The sequence below is a fragment of the Mustela putorius genome, unplaced genomic scaffold, assembly GCF_011764305.1.
Source record: "Mustela putorius furo isolate JIRA1106 unplaced genomic scaffold, ASM1176430v1.1 tig00000997_pilon_pilon_pilon, whole genome shotgun sequence".
Lineage (NCBI taxonomy): Eukaryota > Metazoa > Chordata > Mammalia > Carnivora > Mustelidae > Mustela > Mustela putorius.
Window position 1 is genome coordinate 1,053,888 of NW_025421527.1, and position 23,522 is coordinate 1,077,409.

At 50.6% G+C, this 23,522-nt stretch overlaps 1 protein-coding gene across 1 annotated transcript; it reads right to left on the reverse strand.

Annotated features, from left to right (window-relative positions):
* Nucleotides 1-1,111: 1,111 nt before the first annotated feature.
* On the reverse strand, nt 1,112-23,242 carry PCP4L1 (Purkinje cell protein 4 like 1). The gene is made up of 3 exons (XM_045086563.1): nt 23,014-23,242; nt 2,805-2,859; nt 1,112-2,199 (listed from the first exon to the last, which is right to left on the reverse strand). The coding sequence occupies exons 1-3, from the start codon at nt 23,020-23,022 to the stop codon at nt 2,057-2,059; spliced, it is 207 nt and encodes a 68-aa protein (XP_044942498.1). The 5' UTR covers nt 23,023-23,242; the 3' UTR covers nt 1,112-2,056.
* Nucleotides 23,243-23,522: the final 280 nt, after the last annotated feature.

Sequence of the window (23,522 nt, forward strand, 5' to 3'; positions counted from 1 at the left end):
AGCTCTCAGAAGCCCAGATCGCTGGGAACAGGGAGCACCTATCTTACCTCAGTGTCCACAGGGCCAGACCCAGGTGAGGCACAACCAACACCCATCTCCTGTCCATGGAATATCCTGCAGCCACAGGCTTGCTAGGCAACGGTCAGCTTCCGGGTATAGGTTTCCTTCCAGGGCTATGGTCCCTTGCTTTCTACGCCCAGCCACTGCGTGGTTTCAGCATCAGCATTCTTTGTTTGTTTTTTCATTTATTTTTATTCATTTGAAAGCAAGGGAGAGAGGGGGGCAAAGGGAGAGGGAGAGAATCTCAAGCAGACTCCCCGCTGAGCACAGAGCCCCATAGAGGGGCTCGATCCCACAACCCCGAGATCAGAACCTGAGCCAAAACCAAGAGCCGGACACTCAACAGACGGAGCCACCCGGCGACCCCTCAGCTCCTGTATTCTTGAATCAGGAAAGCAAGGGTGAGTGCTAAGACGTGAAGAGCGTGTGTGAGAATGAGCTTCTCTTGCTTGATCTTCCAGGATTCGGCTTCCGGTCTCAATGTATAGAGACCAGTTCTCAGCAGTGTGAGCTCCCCGGAATGCCGTCATTTTATTTAATTCATGGTTTAAAGTCTTCAGCATGACAGTGGTGTTCTCTACTGACCCAGAGTCGTCTTCTCCTTCCCCTACGTTAGAGAAACAGTGGGAGGGAGAGGGAGTGTGGGAGGAAACCAAAGCAGGAGGGACAGCGGGCGGTCATCTGGGGATAGGCAGCAAGGAAGGTGGGGCTTGTTTTCCACAGGATAGATCCCAAGAGTGCTTTCAGCCAGAAGGCGGAAGGCAAGCGGGAAGGCGGCTAGCAGCCTCGCAGGTGTGCCCGGGGGTGGTGACAGCCGCATACAGAGACCTGGTGACAGCAGCATACAGAGACTGTGTGGGCGGTGAATCAAGGTGAGGGCAAGGTCGAGGGAGGGGGGAGGTGGGAGGGAGACAGGGATGGGTCTCAGTCTACAGCTTGCTTGGGCAGTGTTGGTTCCTGTGCTGTGGTGTGGTCTACGCGGTCGGTCCCTCGGTCAGGCCCCCACCCTCCCCGAGGCCACATGCGCATTCGTCCCAAGAAAAAACAGAAGTAGAGGCTAGATGACCCCACTGGGGTTTTGTTTTGTTGTTTTTAATCATGATTCAACATGCTCGAATCACAGAGCGGCTATTCCACTCTGCTCTGACTGCACAGTGGGGGAGGTGGGAACTCCAGGGGTCCCTGGGTTGGCGTGGCCTCTAGGGATGGCTGGGTTTGGGAGACTGGAGGTAGGCAGGGTAGCAGAAATCCTTCATCTCGTCCACATTTACCGGCAGCAGGGGTGTCTCCTTTACCTTTCTTTCATCCCCAAATCTACTCTAGGCCCAGCTCCCTGCCCGTGCTCCTCTGAAACCGCTTCTTCCTCTGCCCCGATGGTCCTGGACTGGACGGTGACGGAAATCCCTGGGGCCTCCACCCACCCCACGCTTCCTTCCTTGGAACTCGCCTACGCAGCATGCACTAATGTGGAAGGTGCTTGATCTGGGTCTGCCTTGAGCAGAGGGAGGGTCCAGTCCCCCCTGTCGCTTAGCTCACAGGAGGGAAGGTGGGTGTGTTGGTGCAGAAGGACATAAGAGCAGAAACACGTTACCTGAAGTGTGACTGTTGCAACTGGTGGAACGATGCTTAGGCCCACCCTCCGGCACCCTACTCTGAAGGTTCTCCCCTCCCCCCAGCACTGTCCAGGGTCCCTCTCTCAGCCTTACAGCCTCTGCTCTTCAACCTCACAGGCCAGGCACGGGTACTGGTCAAGGAGGCTTACCCCAAGGACAAACTGGTCCGCCCTTGGGCAAGTGGCTGCCAATTGAACTCTTCATCTTCCCCCACATTCCTTGAGCCTCTACTGTTGTGATGGCAGGAGGGGGGACCAGAGAAAATAATATATAAGGGTTGAACTTGCCTCAACAAGAGGCTGGAGGGACCAAGAGACAAAGACACATAGGAGTCAGGCTGCGGTGAAGGGGAGAGGGAAGAGGTGAAGGGCAAGGCTGGTGGTTCAGGAGCTGGGATCCTTTTTCCTTTTCTGGAATCTCCGGAACTTGCCCTGGATGGCAAGGGCGGCCTTCTCTGTTTCTGGCGCAGTCAGGTCAATGTCAATCTCCTCCTCCTCCTCAGCCTTCTTGGCATTGCCAGCTTTCCCTGCAGATAGTTGAGAGAGAGTCACTGACGAGTAAACCTGCATTGCCCCAGCCCCTTTCTCCAGGCCTCAAATACGATGGTTAGGGTCCATTTCCTGCTGGGCTCTGGGAGGTTCTACAATCTTTGCTGGAACCAGAAATGTCTGATTACTCTCCTGGAAGACTTAGTCGGGGTACCTAGGCTGAGAAGTAGCTCAACTTACTCAGGAGCTTTGCCACTCTTAGACCAAGAGGACAAATGTCATCTATTATCACTTATTCCTCAGTCTTACAACTCAAAGAGAGCATACTGACTTTACCCAGCTTTCCCCCAATTTCTGCTTGAGACAGTGGCTGGATAATCTCATGAGCTTCCTTCTATCACGGTGCCGGTTTCCAAGCATTGCAGAGCCAGAATCAAGGAGTAAATACCAGTAGATTTCCTTTTTAGGAAAAAGTGGAAGAAAGCCTACAGGTATAGTGGTTCTTGCTAGTGCTTTGTTTCACTTGTCCACATTCTTATTCCAACTACATCCGACTCTAGGAGCATCCAGACTTATGACCCTACCTGTCCTGCCATCCCCATATTCACGTGCTCTACACACCAACAGACCTGACACCACTCACCTTTTTCCTCTGGGCCAGGTGCCTGGTTGGTTGCTGGGGATGTTTTGGCATTCAGCTGGAAAAGAAAAATCCGAGTATTAGATGTTCATAGAATCATTAAGGTGCCGTCCCTATAGACTCATCATCAACACTCTCAGGTCCTCCTTTTACCAGGTGCACTCCTCAGTCTTCTGAAGATCAGAGAGAGGGAGAAAAGTCCTCAAAACTCATTCAACAAGGGCGCCTGGGTGGCTCAGTCGTTAGGTGTCTGCTCAGGTCATGATCCCAGGGTCCAGGCATCAAGCCGCGCACATCGCACATCGCACATCGCACATCGAGCTCCCTGCTCAGCGGGGAGCCTGCTTTTCCCTCTCCCACTCCCTCTGCTCGTGTTCCCTCTCTCACTGTGTCCCTCTCTGTTAGATAAATAAAAATCTAAAAAAAAAAAAAACCCTCATTCAACAAGCATTTATTGGTCCTAGGAACATTGCGAGGACAAAACAGAAAAAACCCTGCCCTCATGGGTTTACATTCTAGTATCCAGAGAGACTATTCAACAAAATGTTAGGTTAGGGGGTGATAAGTGTTGCTGAGGAAAGACCAGGAAGCAGGTCGTGAGTGCTCGTGGGAATGGAGAAATACAGTTTCACCGAGAGTGGTCAGGAAAATTCTGTCTGGAAGTGGCATTTGAGCCAAAGGCTAAAAGAGATAAAGGAGGAAGGGTTACCCGAGTCCAGGCAGGAGGTGCTGACGGCCGTGGGAAGTGAGAGGAGCCTATCCGAGCAGTAGCAAGAGGCCGATGCAGCTGGAGTAAGGGAGGAAGGAAGCAGGAGGAAGGGGACGGAGACTGGTCAGAGAGAACTCGGGCGGGCAGATGATGTAGGATCTTGGGAGTCTTCTTAAGGAGTCTGACTTTCACAAGTGAGATGAGAAGGCACTGGAGACCATCACTTTGCACAAAGAGGGCACGAGGGAGGAAGCAGGAAAACCTGATAGGAGGTTCCTGCAGAGAGCGAGGCAGGAAATAACGGTTGCTTGGGTCTGCACAGGGGGCACCGGGGGTGGTGAGGTGGGCTTCGATCCTGGGTTTATTTTCTTTTTTTAAAGATTTTATTTATTTATTTGACAGACAGAGATCCCAAGTAGGCAGAGAGAGAGGAAGGGAAGCAGGCTCTCCACTGAGCAGAGAGCTCGATGTGGGGCTCGATCCCAGGACCCTGAGATCATGACCTGAGCCAAAGGCAGAGGCTTAACCCACTGAGCCACCCAGGCGCCCCTCAATCCTGGGGATATTTTCAAGCTATGGCCAAAGGAACTAGGTTGGTGGGAGAAGTGGCATTTTTGAGAAAGTGGTCAAGGATGACTCCAAAGTATTTGACTCGAGGAACTGAAAAAAAAAAAGAATTGTCATTTCCTGAAATGGAGAAGACTGCAGGAGCAGCAGGTTTAAGGAAAAAGAGAAACCTATTAATCACTCAAGAGGAGATGTTTTTATAAGCTGCTGGATATCCAAAAGGAGTTAGGGAGTCGGATCTGGCTTAGAGATATAAATGAGCCTGTTATTTACCTACGGATGACATTTAAAGCCACCGGACTGGGGACCACCGTTAGATAAAGAAGGGAAAAGCGTCAAATCCTGGGGCATTCCAGTGATGAGAGGTTGTAGAAAAAGAGGAAAAATTGAGAAAAATTGAGAAGTCAAGTAGGAGGAAAGCCAAGAGATTATAGGGGTTTAGAAAGCATGTCAAGAAACTATTTCAAGCAGGAGAGGGTGATTGGTTGCGTCCAACTCAGCAGGTGGGCCAAGTAAGATAAGCCGGGATGGGCCACTGGGTTTTGTTGTATGGAAATCACCGGGGGCTTTGACAAGAAAAGTCACAGCGCAAGACGCAAAAGTCTGGGTAGAATGGGTTTGTGAGGAAAATGGAGGAGAGACACTGAAGCAGCGAAGAGAGAACAAGTTCCCCCAAAATGGCGGCAGGGGATATTTGAGGGGGATACAGGGCATGATGGCAGAAATTATAGAATGATTGTGTTTTATGAAAATGATTCAGGAGAGGGGAGCCTGGGTGGCTCAGTCGGTGAAGCATCTGCCTTGGCTCAGGTCATGATCCCAGGGTCCTGGGATCAAATCCCATGTCAGGCTCTCCGCTCAGTGGGGAGTCTACTTCTCCCTCTGCCTCTGTGCCCCCCTGCTTGTGCTCCTGCTCTCTTTCTCTCTCTCAAATAAACAAAATCTAAAAAAGAAAGAAAGAAAATGACTCAGATGAGAAGGACAAACGGTAGGACAGAAAGAGGATCCTTGCAGGAGGAGAAAGAATGAGATCCAGTGCATGAGCAGCGGGTGGCCCCGAACAGGATAAGGACAGATCACCCGCAGTAACTGGAGGGAAAGTAGAGCTTGTGGGCCCACAAGCAGGCAGGTGGGGACATGTACAAGGTCTCTTCTCATTGCTTCTGTTTTTGAAGTAAAATAGTAACAAGGTCATCATCCCAGAGGAGCAGGGAAGAGGTCTTGAAGAAAGGGGAAAGAAGCTTTGCGACACTCGTCTAAGGAAAGCAGGAAAGTGATGGAACTGATGGTACAGCATTGCTGGGAAGCACTGGGGCCCCCTCCTAAGTCCAAGGCCATGAATTTGAAATTAGATTAGTCAACTGATATGTGTGTTTTTTCTAGCCTCTCTGTCCAGATGGAGAGTTCAAGTTAAAATAACAGTAATTCCCTATCCTCGGAATCGTATCAATAGAGTTGCTCCATCTGGACACTCCTGTCTCAAGCACACTTCATCTTGAGATCAAGTCATACCCGTGGGCTCCTGGGTACACGTGGAGTCTGTTTACTCATTTCACAATCTGAGTATTTGCTATTTGCTAAAATACAGGAACTGAGGGCTTCTCACGAAGGTTCTGTATCTCATCCTTAGAATAGTTCCGTGGAGTACACGGCATCTTCCCTCATTTTACCGAAGCAAACCTTGGTGAAATGACTGCCAGGTATCAGGGCTCTGCTTTAAGAAGTCGATAAATTCCAGAGCATGCTGTGTAGATTATGCCATTTAAGCCCAATTTTGATAAATATTCATCAACCACTTCCTCGTGTTTGGTTCTAGGCACTAACCGAGTATAGAAGAAACATCAGATTCATTTCTCCAACTACTGTACCGGTGCTTCCCACAGGCCAACTATTATTCTAGACACAGCAGCAAGCAAAATAAATTCCTGAACTCATTGAACAACGATGCCAGTTGTGACACGCTTCAAGAAGGAAAACAGAAGAGCGTAGTCTAGGAAGGCCTCTGAGATGAGTGACATTTGAGCAGAGGCTTGAATGACATCAAAGTGAGCCATGTGAATGTGTGGGAGAAGAGCCTTCTAGGCGGATGAAACATGAGATGGAAAGTCCCTGTGGCAGGTTTTGTGCCTGGCTCTACTGAAGGAAGAGTAAGAAAGCCAGCATGGCTGGAGCCGGGTGAATAAGGGAGAGAGAAGTTAGGAAGTTGGGTGGACGGCCAGAATATGGAAGTCTCTGGACCACAGCAAAGGCTTAGACTTTTTTTCTGATGTGATGGGAAAGCGTTACAAAGTTTGGGACAGAAGGAAACATGGCTTGACATGTTTTTAGGGAATCACTTTGTTGGGGGTGTCTGGGTGGCTCGTCCGCGAAGCGTCTGCCTTCGGTTCAGGTCATGACGTCAGGGTCCTGGGATCGAGCCCTGCATTGGGCTTTCTGCTCTGTGGGGAATCTGCTTGTCCCTCGCCCTCTGCCTGCTGCTCCCCCTGCTTGTGCTCTCTCTGTCAAATAAATAAACAAAATCTTAAAAAAGAAAACGTTTTTAAAAAAAGGAAAGGTTTGAGGAGAAAAGCGAACGAGTGAGACGATCACGTAAGAAAGTAAGAAACAGTGAGTCCCGGCAGGCAGGAATACCAGGCAGCACGCAGGGCCCGCAGCAGGGTGATGGACACGGATGTAAAGAGAAACCAGTTATGAGACTGTCCCGAACTTCCACACCGAGTGAAGAGATAAGACAAGCGCCCAAACAATATTTACTGAGCATTTATTACATACCTAACATTATCCTATTGAATCCTCTGAAATTTCCGAGGTGTCACCCCTATTTTATAATTGACGGACGAGGCTTCAAGATGTTAAAGACAGTGTCCAAGGTCAAGCCACAGAGCTAGAAACCAGCAGAGCTGACTTCGGGCTGCAGAGCAACGAACTCGGCGTTCAGCCACCAGGCTGTACTACTTCCACAAGCTGAAGGACTGTCACATGCTCGCCCAAACACACCAATGTGCCAGCAATGACCAAATGTAGGTGAAAAGCATCTGGATGCACACTGAACTATTATTCTTTCAACTCGGATAAGTTTTTTGAATAAAAAGTTGGGCGGGGAGACAACAATAATTTAAAGGAAAACAAAAAGTAAGCATTTGTAAAAGTAGGTTGTGGAATGATATGGTCCAATTTTGTAAAGGATATAGACTGCTTATCTATCTATCTGTTTATTTATTTAAAAATCTGGAAACTCTGTGGGAGTTTCTGCTAATCCCCCTTGGCCCAAAGAAAGGGTCCATGAAAAGAACGGTCATTCTTGGGACACCGGCCGGTCATTGCTTTCTTCCCCTGTGACCTTCCTGTGGTCCCAGTCATTATTTATTTATTTATTTATTTGCACACGATCGATACAATGGCCCAGCAGTCACCCGCGTGACCGGGTTCACTCTGGTACACCGCCATTGCAAGAGGCTTGTCCACACTGCAAAAGCAGGCCATGGGTGGGTGACAGGCTAACAGTCCACAGTCCAGACCAAAGAGTCATGGGTCGTGAGGCAAATTCTATAGTGCCATGATCTCTGACGTTAACTCCTACTTTCTCTATTGCCAGGCAAATCCCCGACTCTGATCCTGGCTTTAACTGTTATCCCTCTGACTGACTCTAAGCCTATCCCTTTACCCACCAGCTCAATTCTTCTCACCCCAGCCCTTCCCCCCTGGAGGAAAATCTGGACCCAATTCTAAATATCTCCCCTCTGATGGCTGACTCTTCCTCTACTTCGCTTCCCGGGTGAGCTAATCTTGACCATCTCCCAAGCCCGAATATGTGTCAGGACAGAACCATCCAGGCCACCACTCCCCACCCCTCTGCCCTGCCAGCTGTCCCCCTTCCTGAGTCTCTCCTGAGATTATGGACCCTGGAATGGAGCCACGGCTCAGCTGTCTGGTCCTCCAGGGCTTCTCAGCTCCACTCGGCGTAAATGTACAAGAGGGCGCCGGGGAGACCCGAAAAGGGCGTTGTAAGGAGAAAACCCCTGTTGCTCACAAGGCCCCTGGAAATCTCCCTGGCGCCTTCCGCGGGAAAGTAGTATGAGGAGGCTTCTACCCCCTGCCCCTCCGCCCTCTCCAGCCAGTTCTCAAAATAGCTGCTCGGAACACTGGATTTCTAGATTTAGTTTTGGTGATTTGCTGAGGTTGGGGGTGGGGACAGTTAGATCACAGGTTGTTAGCGCCCACACTCTGTCTAGTTCTCTGCCCTTTACTGGTGCCTGGTCTCTGCCCCAACCCTCGGGTTGTTTTCCAGAAACTCAGCGCTATTCGATGAACCGAGGTCCTCTGGTACATCACCTGTAAGCAGTCAGACTCCCTGCGCTGTGGGTGAACCGAGGAGGCACGAGGTCCGCTCTGGGCGAACCAGACACTGCTCGGTCAGAGTCCCTGTCCCGCAAACTCCACCTCCCCAGCATCGATGCTGGCCCCACAAATCGCGGTGCCCAGGGAGGGTTTCTCCACTCTCTCTGCCTCACGTCCTAGCCAGGTATGCATTACGAACTCCCGGGCGCCCTTCTGGTCAGGAATAACAACAGTGATGTGACCTGGCAGGTCCTTCCTTTTCCTTATGGGACTCAGCGGGGGATCTCGAAGGGAGTCCGGGGCCTGCACACGCCACCGCCCCTCGCCCTATTAGTAACCACATGTGTAATACTGCCTATGTGCCAGTCACGTGTCTGCACACACCACAAACACTGGCACGCTGAGTCACTGTGGCAGCCCCATAAGATGGCTCTTGCTACTATTCTCATTTTACAGGCATGGAAACTGAGGTAAGAGAGGGTCATTAACTTGCCTACGGTCATAACAGCTAAGAAGTAGCAAAGCCAGAATCTGAATCAAGGCAGTCTGACTCCATGGGGCGCCTGGGGAGCTCAGTTGGTTAAGCGTCTGCCTTTGGCACAGATCACGATCTCCATGTGCGCTCCCTGCTCAGTGGCGAGTCTGCCTCTCCCTCCCCCACCTGCCCGCCCGCCTCCGGGCTCATGTTCTCTCGCACTCTCTCCCAAATCAAAAAAAAAAAAAAAAAAAAGACAGTCTGACTCAACTCCACACTTTCAAACGCCGTGCTGCTATGCGGTCTCTCCCAGTCTAGCCAAGGAAGGAAGGTAGGCAGGAAAGTCCTAGGGATTAGGACGTCCCACCATTCCCACCGTCAAGGGCAGGTCTTTCAATCCAGTCCCGAGCCCTACTTCACCCGTGTTCTACCAGGAACATGGAGAATGGTGTCCTGTCCACCCATTATGGCGAAATCTTATTATAGAGCCTGATCCCAGACCATGCCTACTGACTCAGAGTCCTACTCCGCCCGCGGAGCTGACCACCCTGATTCTTTTATCTTGACCTGTGCGCAGTGGGCGTCTGGACACACAGTAGATTGGCCTCGGGGGACAGCTATAACCCGAGGGCATGTTCTGCACTCCCAGGGCCAGATGCTCGCCCGCTCAGGTTCTGAGAATTCCGTGGGTAGGACCGTCCCACTGGTTTCCATTTCGAATGACTCCCTCGCTCACCATCAGGTCTGTTACTCCGCGTTTCTAGCGCGCGTGTTGTCTGGTTCAAGCCCAGCCCCACGGTGCACACGGACGAAATGTTTCCCACTTCTCAACATGCAGCAAACACTAATGAGCAGCCGCGAGGCCCCTCCACCCCCACCTTCCCCCAGAGGGCCCTCCTGCTTTCCTCGCCTACCTTCCCCGTGTTCCTCCTCTCCTGCCCTCGGGGCCTGACGTACCCCAGTGTTCCATTCCGTCATCTCGGCGGCGGCCGGGTCCCCAGGAGTATACGCTTGTTTCCTCTGCAGTTCAAAATTGTCGACTCTCCCTCCCCACGGGAGGAGGAGGAAAAGGAGAGGCAAGGCCTGTTAGCCTAAAGAAAGGCTCTGAGGGCACAGAGTGGGATCCGACACCACACGGCCTCCCTTTCCTGGACGATACCTCCTCCCAGGGCATTCATCAGTGTTCGGATGAATTCCTGTCCTTCCGTCGGAGCTTTGGGTCCCACTCCCCTTTCTGCTTCTCAGGACTCCTTAGAGTCAGCCCCCCTCACTCTCATATATAAAACATCTTCCTCTGGGATGCCTGGGAGGTCCAACACTCAGTTGGTTAAGCGACTACCTTTGGCTCAGGTCATGGTCCTGGAGTCCCAGGATCCAGTCCGCATCAGGCTCCCTGCTGAGTAGGGAGTCTGCTTCTCCCTTTGACCCGCCCCCTCTCATGCTCGCGCTCTCTCTCTCCCTCTCTCTCTCTCAAATAAATAAACAAAAAAATCTTAAAACACACACACACACACACACACCTCTCCCTCTTCTTAAAACAGGAAAAGAAGGCTTCTTCAATCTGAATTCCTTCTTCAACTACCATTACAGGGAAAAGAAGCAGGTCTAAGACCACACGTTGAGGAACCCCAATATTTAAAGGTCAGGAGGATCTTTTCCAAAAAATATGAAGAGCCATGTAAAAAAAAAAACCCAGCAACCAAAAAACTCAATCTAAACCTTGCACTTCATAAGAAAATTAACTCCAAATGTATACAAAACCTAAAACTATAAAACTTCTAGAAGAAAATATAGAAAAAAAATTTGCAACCTTGTGGTAGGCAAAGATTTCTTAGATATTCCAAAGATAAAATTCATAAAAGAAAAAAAATTATAAATTAGACTTTGTCAAAATTAAGAACTGCTCTTTGTATTACACATATAGTGTAATATTGGTTTGGGGAATAGAATTTAGTGATTCATCACTTACATACAACACCCAGTACTCACCGTAAGTACCTCCTTAATACCCATGGCCCTTCTAGCCCCCCCCACCTCCCTCCATCAACCCTCCGTTTGTTCTGTATCAATAAAAGTCTCTTCTGTTTGCTTCCTTCTTTCTTTTTACCCCTTCCCACATGTTCATCTGTTTTGTTTCTTAAATTCTATATAAGAGTGAAATCATATAGTATTTGTCTTTCTCTGACTGACTTATTTCACTTAGTATAACACACTCTAGTTCCATCCACGTCATTGCAAAAGGGGAGATTTCATTCTTTTTGATGGCTGAGTCGTATTCCATCGTGTGTGTGTGTGTGTGTGTGTGACATCTTCTTTTTTTTTTATTAAGATTTTTATTTATTTGACACACAGAGATCACAAGCAGGCAGAGAGGCAGGCAGAGAGAGAGGAGGAAGCAGGCTCCCCGCTGAGCAGAGAGTTTGATGCCAGGGCTCGATCCCAGAACCCCGAGATCACGACCCAAGATGAAGGCAGAGGCGCCAATCCACTGAGCCACCCAGGCACCCTGTATCACATCTTCTTTTTCATTCATCCATCAATGGACATTTGGGCTCTTTCCATAGTTTGGCTAGTGCAGATAGTGCTGCTATAAACATTGGGGTGCATGTACCCCTTTGAATCTGTATTTCTTTAAAGATTTTATTTATTTATTTGACAGAGAGAAATCACAAGTAGATGGAGAGGCAGGCAGAGAGAGAGAGAGAGAGGGAAGCAGGCTCCCTGCTGAGCAGAGAGCCCGATGCGGGACTCGATCCCAGGACCCTGAGATCATGACCTGAGCCGAAGGCAGCGGCTTAACCCACTGAGCCACCCAGGCGCCCCTGAATCTGTATTTCTGTGTCCTCTGGTTAAATACCCAGTAGTGCCATTGCTGGATCACAGGGTGGCTCTATTTTTAACTAGAATAGATATTTATTTATCAATATTTAACAAGAACTGCTCTTTGAAAGACAGTCCTTAGAGAATGAAGAGACAAGCTACAGACTGGAAGAAAACATTTGCAAATCACATATTTGACCAAGGACTTGTATCCCAGATAAATAAAGACCTTTCAATGTCTGGTAACAGGAATGCAGTTTGTAAAAGTGGGCAGGATATTTGGACTTCTCCCATTAGAAGATGCGTGGATGACAAACAAGCACAGGAAAAGATACATGACATCATTAGTCATTTGGGAAATTCAAACTGAAACCACGCTGAGATACCATTACGTACCTAGTAGAATGGTTCTTTGAAACGACAATGCCAAGTGCCGGCAGAGACACAGAGTGTCTGCAGTTCTCGTACATTGTTGCTGGGAATGAAAAATGGTGCAACTACGTGGGCAGGTTAGTCACACCTTTATTGCTAACACCAGGAATCCTGTTCCTAGGTATCTACCAAAGCGGAATTAAAGCCCCTACCCAGAAAACTGTAAGTGGATGTTTGTAATAGCTTTACTTTTAATCACCAAAAACTGGAACCAACACAAGTGCCCCTCAACTGAGTTTACTTAAAAAAAAAAAAAGGCATGAAGTTAAATGAAAGAATTGCACAACATTCTTCTAAAGGCAAGACTATAGTGAAAACCGAAAGATCAGCTCAATGCCTGATGAAGGCTGAGGTGACGGGAGGGGTGACTACAAAGCAGAAGTGGGGAATTCGGGGATGATGAAACTGCTCTGTATCTTGATTGTGGTGGTGGTTTCGTGACTACGTGTTTGTCAAGTTTACAGACCTGGGGCATCTGGACCGCTGAGTCGGTTAAGCATCTGAGTCAGTCTGGGCTCCGGTCATGATCTCGGGGTCGTGAGACTGAGACCCGAGTCGGCTCTGTGCTCAGTGACAAGTCTGCTTGGGATTCTCTCTCTCCCTCTGCCCACCCCCACCCCACATGCTCTGTCTCTCTGTCTCAAAAATGATATAAATAAATCTTTTTTTAATAAATAAATATTTAAAAGAAAGATTCACAGAACTATACACTGATAAGGTCAATTTTACTGCATCAAAATTAGACCTTAATGTTTTAAGTGTGGAAAACAGTTAAGGAGCGGTCAGCAGGCTGGCCAAGACTGAGAAGGACCACTTAGAAAGGTGGGGTGGCAGGAGGGGCCCGGCCTCTCCCACTCCCCTCTCTTAAAGCTGAGCTCTCTGAACACCTACCGTCTCCCACATCCTCAGCTCCCACGCTCTCCAACCCACTTCAGCCTCACTTCTCCCCCTCCTGCTCCACGGAAATCATTCCTCCCTAGATAACCCATACTCTCCCTGCCATCCAGTCAAATGCGAAGGCGTGATCTCCCTTTGGCTTGACCTCTTGAAGCATTCGAGGCTCGATCATTTCACCTTTCTTCTCCCATAGTCTTTCCCTGGCTCCTGAGGCATCATGGTTTTTTCCTACTTTTTCTCCCATCTTTCTGGGCACTTCTGCCCAATGTTTAAGGACCAGAGGCCCTCCAGGTTTAGAGCTAGCCCCCTGCTGCTCTCTCTTCCTAGATGATGCTACCTGGACCTCTGACCTGTTATCATTTCTGCCAGTTCTGTCCGGTAGCCACCAAGTCTGGCCTCTAGCCTGTTTTTGTAAATACAGTTTGGCAGCAGGACCCACTGTTTACAACTTATCTTTGGCACGACATCAGCAGAGCTAAATAGTTGCGACAGAGGCCATATAGGTCCACGAAGCGAATAATATTTAGTATCCAGCCCATGACAGAGAAAGCTTGCCGTAGAATGTTCTGTGGCATTTTCTATCTGTGCGTTCTAATACACGCGATCCCCTAGACACGTGCAGCTACTGAATACTTTGCAATGTTTCTAGTGCAACCGGGGAACAAGACTTATATATTTTTTTAAGATTTTATTTATTTATTTGACAGAGATCACAAGTAGGCAGAGAGGCAGGCAGAGAGAGAGAGAGAGGGAAGCAGCCTCCCCGCTGAGCAAAGAGCCTGATGTGGGGCTCGATCCCAGGACCCTGGGATCATGACCTAAAGCTCATTGGCTTTAACCCAATGAGCCACCCGGGCATCCGAGACTTATAATTTTATTTAATTTTAACTAATTAGTCAATCATCGTTGGTCAAATAATTAATAAGGAGGAGAGCGACGTGCAGCTAGAGGCTACTGCACTGCACACAGCGCCACTGAGGCCTCCACGCGCATCTCTCTCTCCCAGACCTCTCCTCCGTGTTTCAAAACACCTCCACTGGATGTTTACAGAAACCTCAAGCTCTAGGGACGCTTGGGTAGCTCAGGCGGTGAGAAAACCGTCTCTTGATTCCAGCTCAAGTCCCAATCTCAGGGTCATGGGATCGAGCCCCGCGTCCGGTCTGCTGGTCCCTCTCTCGCTGCCCCCGACTCCCAGCTCCTGCTCTTCCTCTTTCTCCCTCCTTCAAATAAATAATTAAAATCTTCTTTAAAATCTTAAAAAAGAAAAAAGAAACCTCAAGCTCTATGTGTCTCAAACTGGACTCATAAGCCTACTGACCCAATTGAGGCTTCTGCAAATATTCTCTATCGCATCCATCTGTACGAGCCAGAAACCTGGAAAGCCTTCTTAACACCTTCCTCCCAACGCACTCCATATCCGGTCGCTATTAACTCCTGTTAACTTTATCTAAGTGTCTCTTACCCCATTCACTTCTCCCCACTGCACCGGCCCTCAGACGGTTGATTCCTACATGGGCCACTGCAATAGCCCAAGCGGTTACTGATGCCCGTAGAATAAGTAAAATCCTTCACGGGGCCATCAGGACCCTGCGTTTGCAGCCTCTGATTACTCCGGTAACCTTGTCTCTGGAGCATACCTTGCCCCTTCCCACCTCAGGACCTAGGGGCATGGTTCTCTTAGCACTGCTTCCCTTTTATTTGGTTAATTCCTGCTTATTTCAGAGCTCCCCTTGAGGGCTCCATCTCCCAGGAAGCTCTTCTCCCCTCCCCAGACTCAGCAAGGGCCTTCATTATGTTTTAATAGCACCCAGATTTCTTCTTGGTAGCACTTATTACTTATGTAACTAAGTAATGATTCCGTAGTTAGAACCCGAATGTATTCTCTTCCACTTCAGTGCAAGTTCCTATGCGGGTAGGGGCTGTATCTGTCTTCTTCTATGCTGTACCCCCAGGGTCTAGCACAAGGCCTTACCCAGGATACACACGTATTTGTGGGATGAGTGGAAGGACCTCCCCTTCTGCTCTCCTTGGCAACTAAGCCAGGTCTCTGCAGTCAAAGTGGTTTCCCGATGGCTGAGGGCCTCAGAGATGAAGAGAATCAGACGTCAGGTCAATGCTTTCCCTCAACTCAACCTAGGTGTCTGAAAAGGAGCTGAGGTTGAAGGAGAACGTCTCCAGAAGTGTATTTCCTATTCCCCAGACTGCCATTCCCTTCAAAGCAACATCCACAGTTACCATGTATCAGAGTGTCACAGTAACAACAACCTATGTCTTGCACAGAGAAGTTACTCTATAGTTATGTGAATGAAAATTTCGCAAGCCTCAGATTCCTGGCAGAAGCATTATAGCATATTAAGTAGAGCTAGACAGATCTGGGTTCGTATCCTGGACCTGCACTGACCCTCTTCAAATCCCTGCTCTTCCGTTCCCGGCTGTGTGACATTGGGCAGATGGCTTGGCCTTGCTGTGCCCAGATCTCTCATCTGCACAAGAGAGATAATGTCTATTTCAGAGGATGAAAGAGCTGGAGACAATGTATGTTAGAATCCCTAGCTTATATGAAATAGTTACTGTTCTGAAGTGAAGTAACTCTGGGTTATACAGAAGAAGAGGGCAAGAGGCGCCTGGGTGGCTCAGTCCGTTGAGCGTCTGACTCTTGGTTTCGGTTCAGGTCACAATTTCAGGGTCGTGAGACTGGCCCTGCGTAGGGTTCCGTGCTCTGTAGAGTTGGCTTCAGACTCTCTCTCCATCTCCTTTTCCTCCCCAAATAAATGAATAAATCTTAAAACAAAACAAAACAAAACAAAAAGTAGGTGCAATCCCTGGGTTTTAGGTCCTGGAATCAAAGCCTAAAGTTGCCACTGAGTCGATCTTCACTATGTAGAACTGAACAAGAAAGACGATGCCCAGGATTGCTCTAAGGGCCCATGAGGCTTATCCTGCCACTGCAGTAACTTCATAACCACACTCTTTACTGTAAACTGACGCTGGAAATCAAAGTCTCCATCTTCCCTGTGTTTGTCCCCAGAAAAGCTGACGAGGGCTCTAAGCCTCTGGGAAAGGACCCGGAGATGGTCTACTGGGCGGAATCTGCATTCTGTCCCGCTGTCTATTCTGGAGCCTGGAGCCTCCTGGAGCACCACCCCCCCCACCGCCAGGCGCACAGCAGGGGTGTCCTGAACCCCCATAAGGGTTCACATTTCATTTCAAAGAACCCTAAGACATGACACACACACTATTTTTTTTTTTATCATAAAGATGGTTGTGCAAATCTATCCATTCCTCAGAAGGCTGCTTGGCTGGCGTCGTCCTGGCAAAGCACCTGAGAGTGGTCAGGCCTTGGTAACTGGGAAAGAGGGACCTTCTCGCTGTGGGCCCTGACTCCCACTGCCTCCTCCGGCTGTGTTTCTTCCTTTCTTTCTTTGTCATCGTTTAATGGTGTTGCCACAGCAACCAGTGTCACCAGGAGAGGCAAGAGAGTGTCACCCCCTCTGCTCCAGCATTCGGTTAGACCTGACCTTGGGGAAGGTGAACTAGCCAGGTTTCCCTGTTCTTCTCTTCCCACAGGGCTCTGAAAAGCGGCCACACGGGGTGTTAGCAGCAGCAACAAAAGGAACAAAGGGGCACCTTGGCACGCCTGGATTTGCATGATCCGGCCGGGGTGCTTTGCAAACGAAACACATTGTATCCACATTCTAGTTCATTGGCAGTCGCTCTGCTCGCGTGAATAGGCACAGGTGCTCTGAATCCCGTCCTGTGGGTCAGGAGCGGGAAACCTCAAAAGGGCCCAAAGCCTAAAAGTGCTAATCGGATCCCCAAAAGACCCCTTCCTCTCTGGTGTACTGACAGAAATCCGAGGCTCTGCCAGCTCCCAGCTTGTTTCAGAGGCGCAGCACGTGAAGGGGGAGTGAGTGCATCTGCTTCCCAGTGGTGAGGAAGAGGGTCTCCAGGGACCCTTCTTGCCCTACTGAGTGTCCCCCACCTCCATGCTAGATGAAGGTGGTGCCTGGAGGGCATCTGAGGGGCCCCGGGAGCGACCCCAGCCTGCTATGAGGAGCGCCACCGGAGCCCTTCCAATTCTTCCGGCACTCCAGCACGGCAACCAGCTGCAGTCCTCAAACAGCCTCGGAAAGACTTGTTCAAGGTCACCCTCCAGATAATAACAGAGAGAGAACGAGGAATGCTTCCTTCTGGCTCTGTATACACACATCCTTCTCCTCAAATAAGGAATACAACCCAAATACCTTATAACTCAGATGTCTCCCGCGATGGGAACAGAACCCAAGCAGAGGCCAAGCTCCCAAGCCCCGGTCGTCCCCTCAAGCCACCCCAGCCCTGTTGCCTGGAATAGCAGTAACCCCCCCACCCCACCCCCGGGAGTCCGAGGCAGAATTCCTTGGCCATGCCAGCTTCTGGTATGCAGTGAGTCAACAGCCCCGGCCGTTCCCCCCAGCACGGGCTGCCACGGTTTAATGAGTGGTTATTTGTGCTGCTCTGCACACGGCTTGGAGCTGTGCCTCCTACCCCATACCGCGGGCAGGGGGTGGGGGAGAGCAGGGAGTGCCAAAGCATCATTTATTACTATAATCTTCAATGTGCATCCCACCCATGGCGTTAATGTCCCAAAATAAACGTATTAATCCCCCCACAGCCCACAGAGCAAACACTCAGCTGGAGGGCTTTGTGTGGGAGGGAGCAGCACCAGGGACAACAGCGTGATAAATGGCACCTCTTTCCCCTGGGGCGCGGGGGCTGCCGGGAAGCCCAGGTGGGCAGGCCGTCAGGAGTCAGCCTGGAATGAAGCGATCCGATCTCAGACCTGGGGAGGAGAGCGGACGAGGGCCAGGTTTCAAGGCACTTGTTTACAGGCACCTGCAAGGCATGCGGGTCTCTTAGAAAAAGATGGTTTGGGGGGGCGGGGTGCCTGGATGGCTCCATCATTAAGCGGCTGCCTTCAGCTCAGGACCCTGGGATTGGAAGGAAGCTGCTTCTCCCTCTTCCACTCCCCCTACTTGTGTTCCCTCTCTCTCTCTGTCAATTAAATAAATAAAAATTTTTGTAAAAAAAAAAAGAAAAGTGGTTTTGGATCTGCTTCTCACATTGCTTACTCTTGCAGGTAAAACAACTCTGGGACAAGTCAAGGCATTCTGAGCAGCCGGTCCAGCGTGTGGATGTAGAAAACCACACACACTTAGGATCCCGGGATCCCAGCAGGCTCCCATCAGTTACTTTGCGGGTCTAATACATTCTCCTGTTCCCCCTTTTAGAGTTTTCCTCCCAAAGCCTTTGTACTCTTCTTGGAAGTCAAGAAGCCCAGCGAAGGGCTCAATGTTCAGCGCCTGTTTAGTTAGTAGGGACACCAGCTTTACTTAGCTATCTGTTCCTGCACTGGGTCCTCCAAGTCAAATATGTTAGAGTTAAGAGCATTGCTCTCAGTTCTTTTCAGAAAGAAAACCGCTCCTTCTGGTCCTTGATGCTCTGCAGGTTATGGGGATCAATGATGGACACCAGGAATTAAGAACCACGAAAGGGGGCCTCTGGGCCTCCAGCATCACTCAGGCACCCACTTCCAGGATGACCAGACATTATCCTGCCTCAGGGAGGATAGTACTGGGCCTGCCTAGCAGTCTACCCAAATGTCTGCTGCTGCTAACTATTGTCTCATGCTGGTCTTTCTCTCTACCCTCTAGTTGAGCATTTATTGAATCACACTGCTCAGATTTCCTGTAGAAAGTACTTGTGATCTATTCCTTTACAGTTGCATATAAATTAAAGCATTCTGTACTCACCAGGGTAACACATAAAAAGGACTCTTATGGAATTCTTTTGCTGTGAGAAGTCTGTGTCCTAGTCTTGGCTCTAGCACTGTGACATCTTACATACGGTTTGGGCCTCAGTTTCCTCATCTGGGATTGTATGAGCTTTAGGGCTTCTTAACAAATCTAAAATTATATCACTAAAATGTCTGGGTATATTATTTGAGATTCTCTTGGTAAAAGATATACCTATATTTCTGTCTTAAAGAATTTTTGTAAACTGAGCTTTTTTTCCATGATAAAACAGACTCATGAAAGAAAATTTGGAACTACAGAATAACAGAAAATGGGGAAAGACATTCATAGAAGCACCACCTTGAAAAGACAATTGCTGACCCGATCTATCCTCCTGCCTCTCCCCTTCAACCCCATCTCCATCACGTTCATCAGCAGAGACCCCCCCCCGCAACAGACAGACAAAGAGGCATGAGATTTACATATTTGGACACCAGCCACATTATTTATAGGTGCCTGCCCCTATAAAGACTTGACATTCTGAGAGGTAACAGATCACAGCTGCTGCTTAGCAAAAACAATCGTCCATATTCCCGGTTAGAAGACAGCAGTCATCCGCCTTCACCAGTGACAGGCTCCTGCTCAAGCAGCCAGAGCCAACAACCGGGATGGGTGACTAAGAAAAGGAAAAGAAAGTTCTAGAACCAAGTTCTGGTTTCCCTTACTTTGGAAGACAGATCATTTCCAGAGGTGGAAGGTATCCCAATATTAAATAACTAACCCTTCTATTTTATATGTCCACTAGAACCATAATCATAATAAAATACCAGAGAGAGAGAAAGAGAGAGAGACACTGGGAGTTCCTCCAAGTCCCTACCAGGTTCCCTAAAAACTGGCTCACAGAAGATATCAACCTGACCAATCTTCCATTGTGGGGATTTCCTGTGCAGATATGCACAGGAAAGAGAATGTGACCCAAATGTGCCATCCTGTTCCTATTACTTAAGAGGACAGCAAGCAGGGGCACCTGGATGGCTCAGTTGGTTAAGCCGCTGCCTCCGACTCAGGTCATGATTCCAGGGTCTTGGGATCAAGCCCCGAATCAAGCCCCACATCAGGATCCCTGCTCAGCGGAGAATCTGCTTCTCTCTCTCCCTCTGCCTGCCACTCTGCTTACTTGGGCTATTTCTCTGTCAAATAAATAAATAAAATCTTTAAAAAAAAAAAAAGAGGACAGCAAGCAGAATAATAAAGGAGGGGTATCAGCTCTAAGCTCTCTCCTAGGGAGATTTCTCAGGGATCCGTTCCTTGCTCCAGCCCTGCCAGCACACACACGAGACAGACACCAGGAGGGCGGTTCCCATCCAAGACCCCCCTTGCAACAGAATGCCACACCAAGGGCTTCCTCCAGCAGAGCTCTTCTGAGTTGAGAAATGCAACAGGATCACAGGAGAACTTGCCGACCGTGCTTGAAGCAGCAGCTCCAGCACCGGATGAGGGATTTTAGAGGCAAGAGCCCTTAGGGAGTGAACGCCTCTCCCGTCCCTCAGTGAACCGGGTGAAGAAAAGTTACGAAACTCTCCAAGACAGACTGTGATTCACAGCAGTCAGGTCCTGCCTGCAGCTGTGAATACGACAGGCTGGAGATGAGCCCTGCGGCTCCTCTGCGCACGGATTCACATGCACATGGACAGGGAGATGCCGGGCTGCAGTACTGAGGGACAGCAAGGGACAGCGAGCGGCCACGGAGGCAAAGCAGAGGGCTGGAGCTCCTCCCCAGCAGCCCCACCAGCACCCCTGCTCTGCGGGCACACAGGGTCTGAAGATTGCTCGCCAGCTTTTACTCTCCCTTGAAATGGACATCTCCCCATGAGATCCCAGATGCTCTCGTGGCAGGCCGTCTTTCTGAAGCAAGCAGATAAGCAGGTGGGGGAGGTGAAGCTTATATAAGATTTGGGGTGCACCGAGCTTTCCTGGGCTGGGCACTTCTGCCTGAGCAAGGAGCCCCATGGGGATGCACTGAGAGAAATGAAGCGGGAGTCTCCAGAGAGCTCCAGAGCCCCGGGCAATACTTCCGCTTTTTATCAGAGCTCTTTCCAGAGGAAGAAAACAGGCTGGGTCTCGGGCTCCAGGGAAGCAGAGCCCCTTTGGGGATCTGGTTCAGAAAGAGCTAGTCTATGTGTACTCCCAGGTGGCTGCTTCTGGATTTTGTAAAGACTCATCCCCGAAGCCAGGCTCAGCTCCATATTGAAAGGCAGAGTTGACAGCTAAATTGCTGGTTAGAACCAGCTCAATCTGACAGCCTCGGAGACTGGGCAGCCCGGCACACACACGGAGAGCTAGTCCCCATCCAAGGGTCTGATCGTTATCATTCTGCTGAGCTCCTGAGTGAGGCCAGCCAAGTTCAGCCAGTAAGTCAAGACTCGACTTACCCCTCAAACACCCAACCGTTTTCCCTGTCACCGAAACCACTTTGTCACTCCAGCAAACACCACCATAAATGCCAGTCCCTGTGGCATGTCCTACAGAAAGTCTGTGCACTTCCCCCCCAAAACTCGGGCCAGCCACACATCTTCATGTTGGCCTGGCCCTCAGATCACAAACTCCCAGGGGATGGCTTGAATTGCAACTTTCTAAGGCCTTGAACTCTGGCCCTCAGCGAGAAAGAGGGCAAAGAAAACCTCTCTTCTATCAGGGCTGCTCATGTTAGAAGCAAGAGGAAAGAAGGCTGAAATAGACAGATAGACAGATAGATAGATAGAGACAGAGATAGAGATACATTTTCCCCCTTTTCTCTCGGAAAGGCCGCCATGGTCACAGTCACAACCAGCTGAGGGACTAGAAACCACTTTAGTTCATCTGTAGCCCCCAGACTAGCTAAATGTTCCAGGATAAACTTAGTGGACATGGCAACCAAGACAACATAGCAGTCGGCACTAATTGGCTCCCTGGACGACAGTTTTGGTGGGAGCCAGCAGAGCTCCTACTAAAGATAAAGATCTGAACTGAGACCTAGGCTCCAGGGTCCTGTCCCCCTGCCCACGAGCCTGGTCTTCTTGAGAAGTCTTGTGTCATATTCTGTCATACTCAAAAGCAGAAAAGAAGAAACAGGGACAGAGCTAATGCAGACTGAGTGCCTCCTCTGTGCCACTGTCCTAAGTGCTTTGCATGTATCATCTCATTGAATCAAAACAATCTGTATTCCCCCCATTTTATAGATAAAACACTGAAGCAGAGAATGGTTTTGGAACTGGCCTAAAGCCACACAGCTATAAGTAGTAGGGCTGAGACCTGGCATACAGCTGAAAAGTTGGGTTTATCACAAGATGCTGGGAACCGGGTTGCACAGAACAAGCCTGTGATGCTCCTGTCCATACTGACTTCACTTGGGAAGGAAGACCCTGGATTCTGAATCCTACCAATGCATTCAGACCATGTTAGAGGTCTTCCCAAGTCTCTGCTTTGACCCCCAACCTATGAATGGTGTTCTGGGAAGAGAGAAAAATGCCAATTAGTGGACTCTCTCTGGCTCGGACAAGCACGGTGGATCGTGACAGGAAGAACTAGGATGTAACAAGTACTGCAGAAGGAGGTCCCTCTTGAAGGGGACAGCTCCCCGGGAGTGGACATGCAGGGGCTCCGGAATAGCAGACATGGCCCCTCCGACGGCTGGTTCCCACCAGAATGAGAGGAGGCTGGATGTCCCCTTCCCAAAAGGGGAAAAGTGGCCACCTCAGGGGGCTAGGCTGGCGTTCTTGCCGAAGGCTACCTAACCAGAGCAAGAGCAGCACCGCCCTCGGAGAGGGACGATGCAGAAGAGCGTTTCTCCCCGGAGTCAGGGGACCGAAGGGAAGCCCGCGTGCCCTCGGAGCCCTAGGGCAGATGCAGAGGGTGGTATCCCGAGGAGGCGACTTATCCCCCGAGGCTGCAGTCCCCTTTACACCCGGTTCCAGCCACCGCGCCCCCAAGTCTCCCCCCTACCCCAGCAAAAGCTCCCTGCACAGCGCGGGGCTTGAAGCCTCCGTCTTCCAGTCGTTTCCCAGCGCCCCGAGATGGGAGCTTCCCCGGAGGGGCAGTGGGACGCCCCCGGAGGTCTCCGCGGCTTCGGGCTGCCGCGCCCTCCCTCGCTCCCTGGGACCCGGGCCGCGGCCTTCCCGCCGCGGGCTCGCCCGGAGCCGGGGACCCGGCAGCGCGCGCGCTCACCTCGCTCATCGCGGCGGCCGGACGGGGCGCGCGGGGCGCGGCACGTGCAGGGGAGGCGAGGGGCCCTCGGGGCTGCGCGGGCGACGGCCGCGGGTGGTCGGGCTCGGGGGGACGCGCCCCGGCCGAAGAGCAGAGTCTGTCTCGCGCGGGGAGCCGCCGCTCCGGAACCCGCACCCCGACTCCCGGCGACGAGCTTCCCGCCGCGCGTCCCCTCCCGACCCCGTCCTGTCGGAGCCGCTCTGCGCGCCGCCTCCGGGCCCGCCTTTTATAGTCGGCTCCGCACCCGCCTCCAGCGCGACCAATGGCAGCGCCTCCTGCCGCAGAGTGACGGCCGCTCGCACCCAATGGCGGCGGGCCCGGAGGTCTGCTGCATTTCCAAACTAGGGTAAGACGGTCCGAGAGCGGGGAGGAGGGGGAGACCGTCGGGGGCTGAGAGCGCGGAAACCCAAGGAGCGGGCGCCGAGGAGGGAGAGGAAGGGGCCGCGCACCAAGGAGGGAAGGAGGGAGCG

Bases quoted from the DNA above. Each gene is read 5' to 3' on its own strand.
- PCP4L1 (XM_045086563.1), bottom strand. The intron at 2,200-2,804 runs GTGAGTGGTGTC...AACTATCTGCAG, and splicing joins ACCTGGCCCAGAGGAAAAAG to GGAAAGCTGGCAATGCCAAG.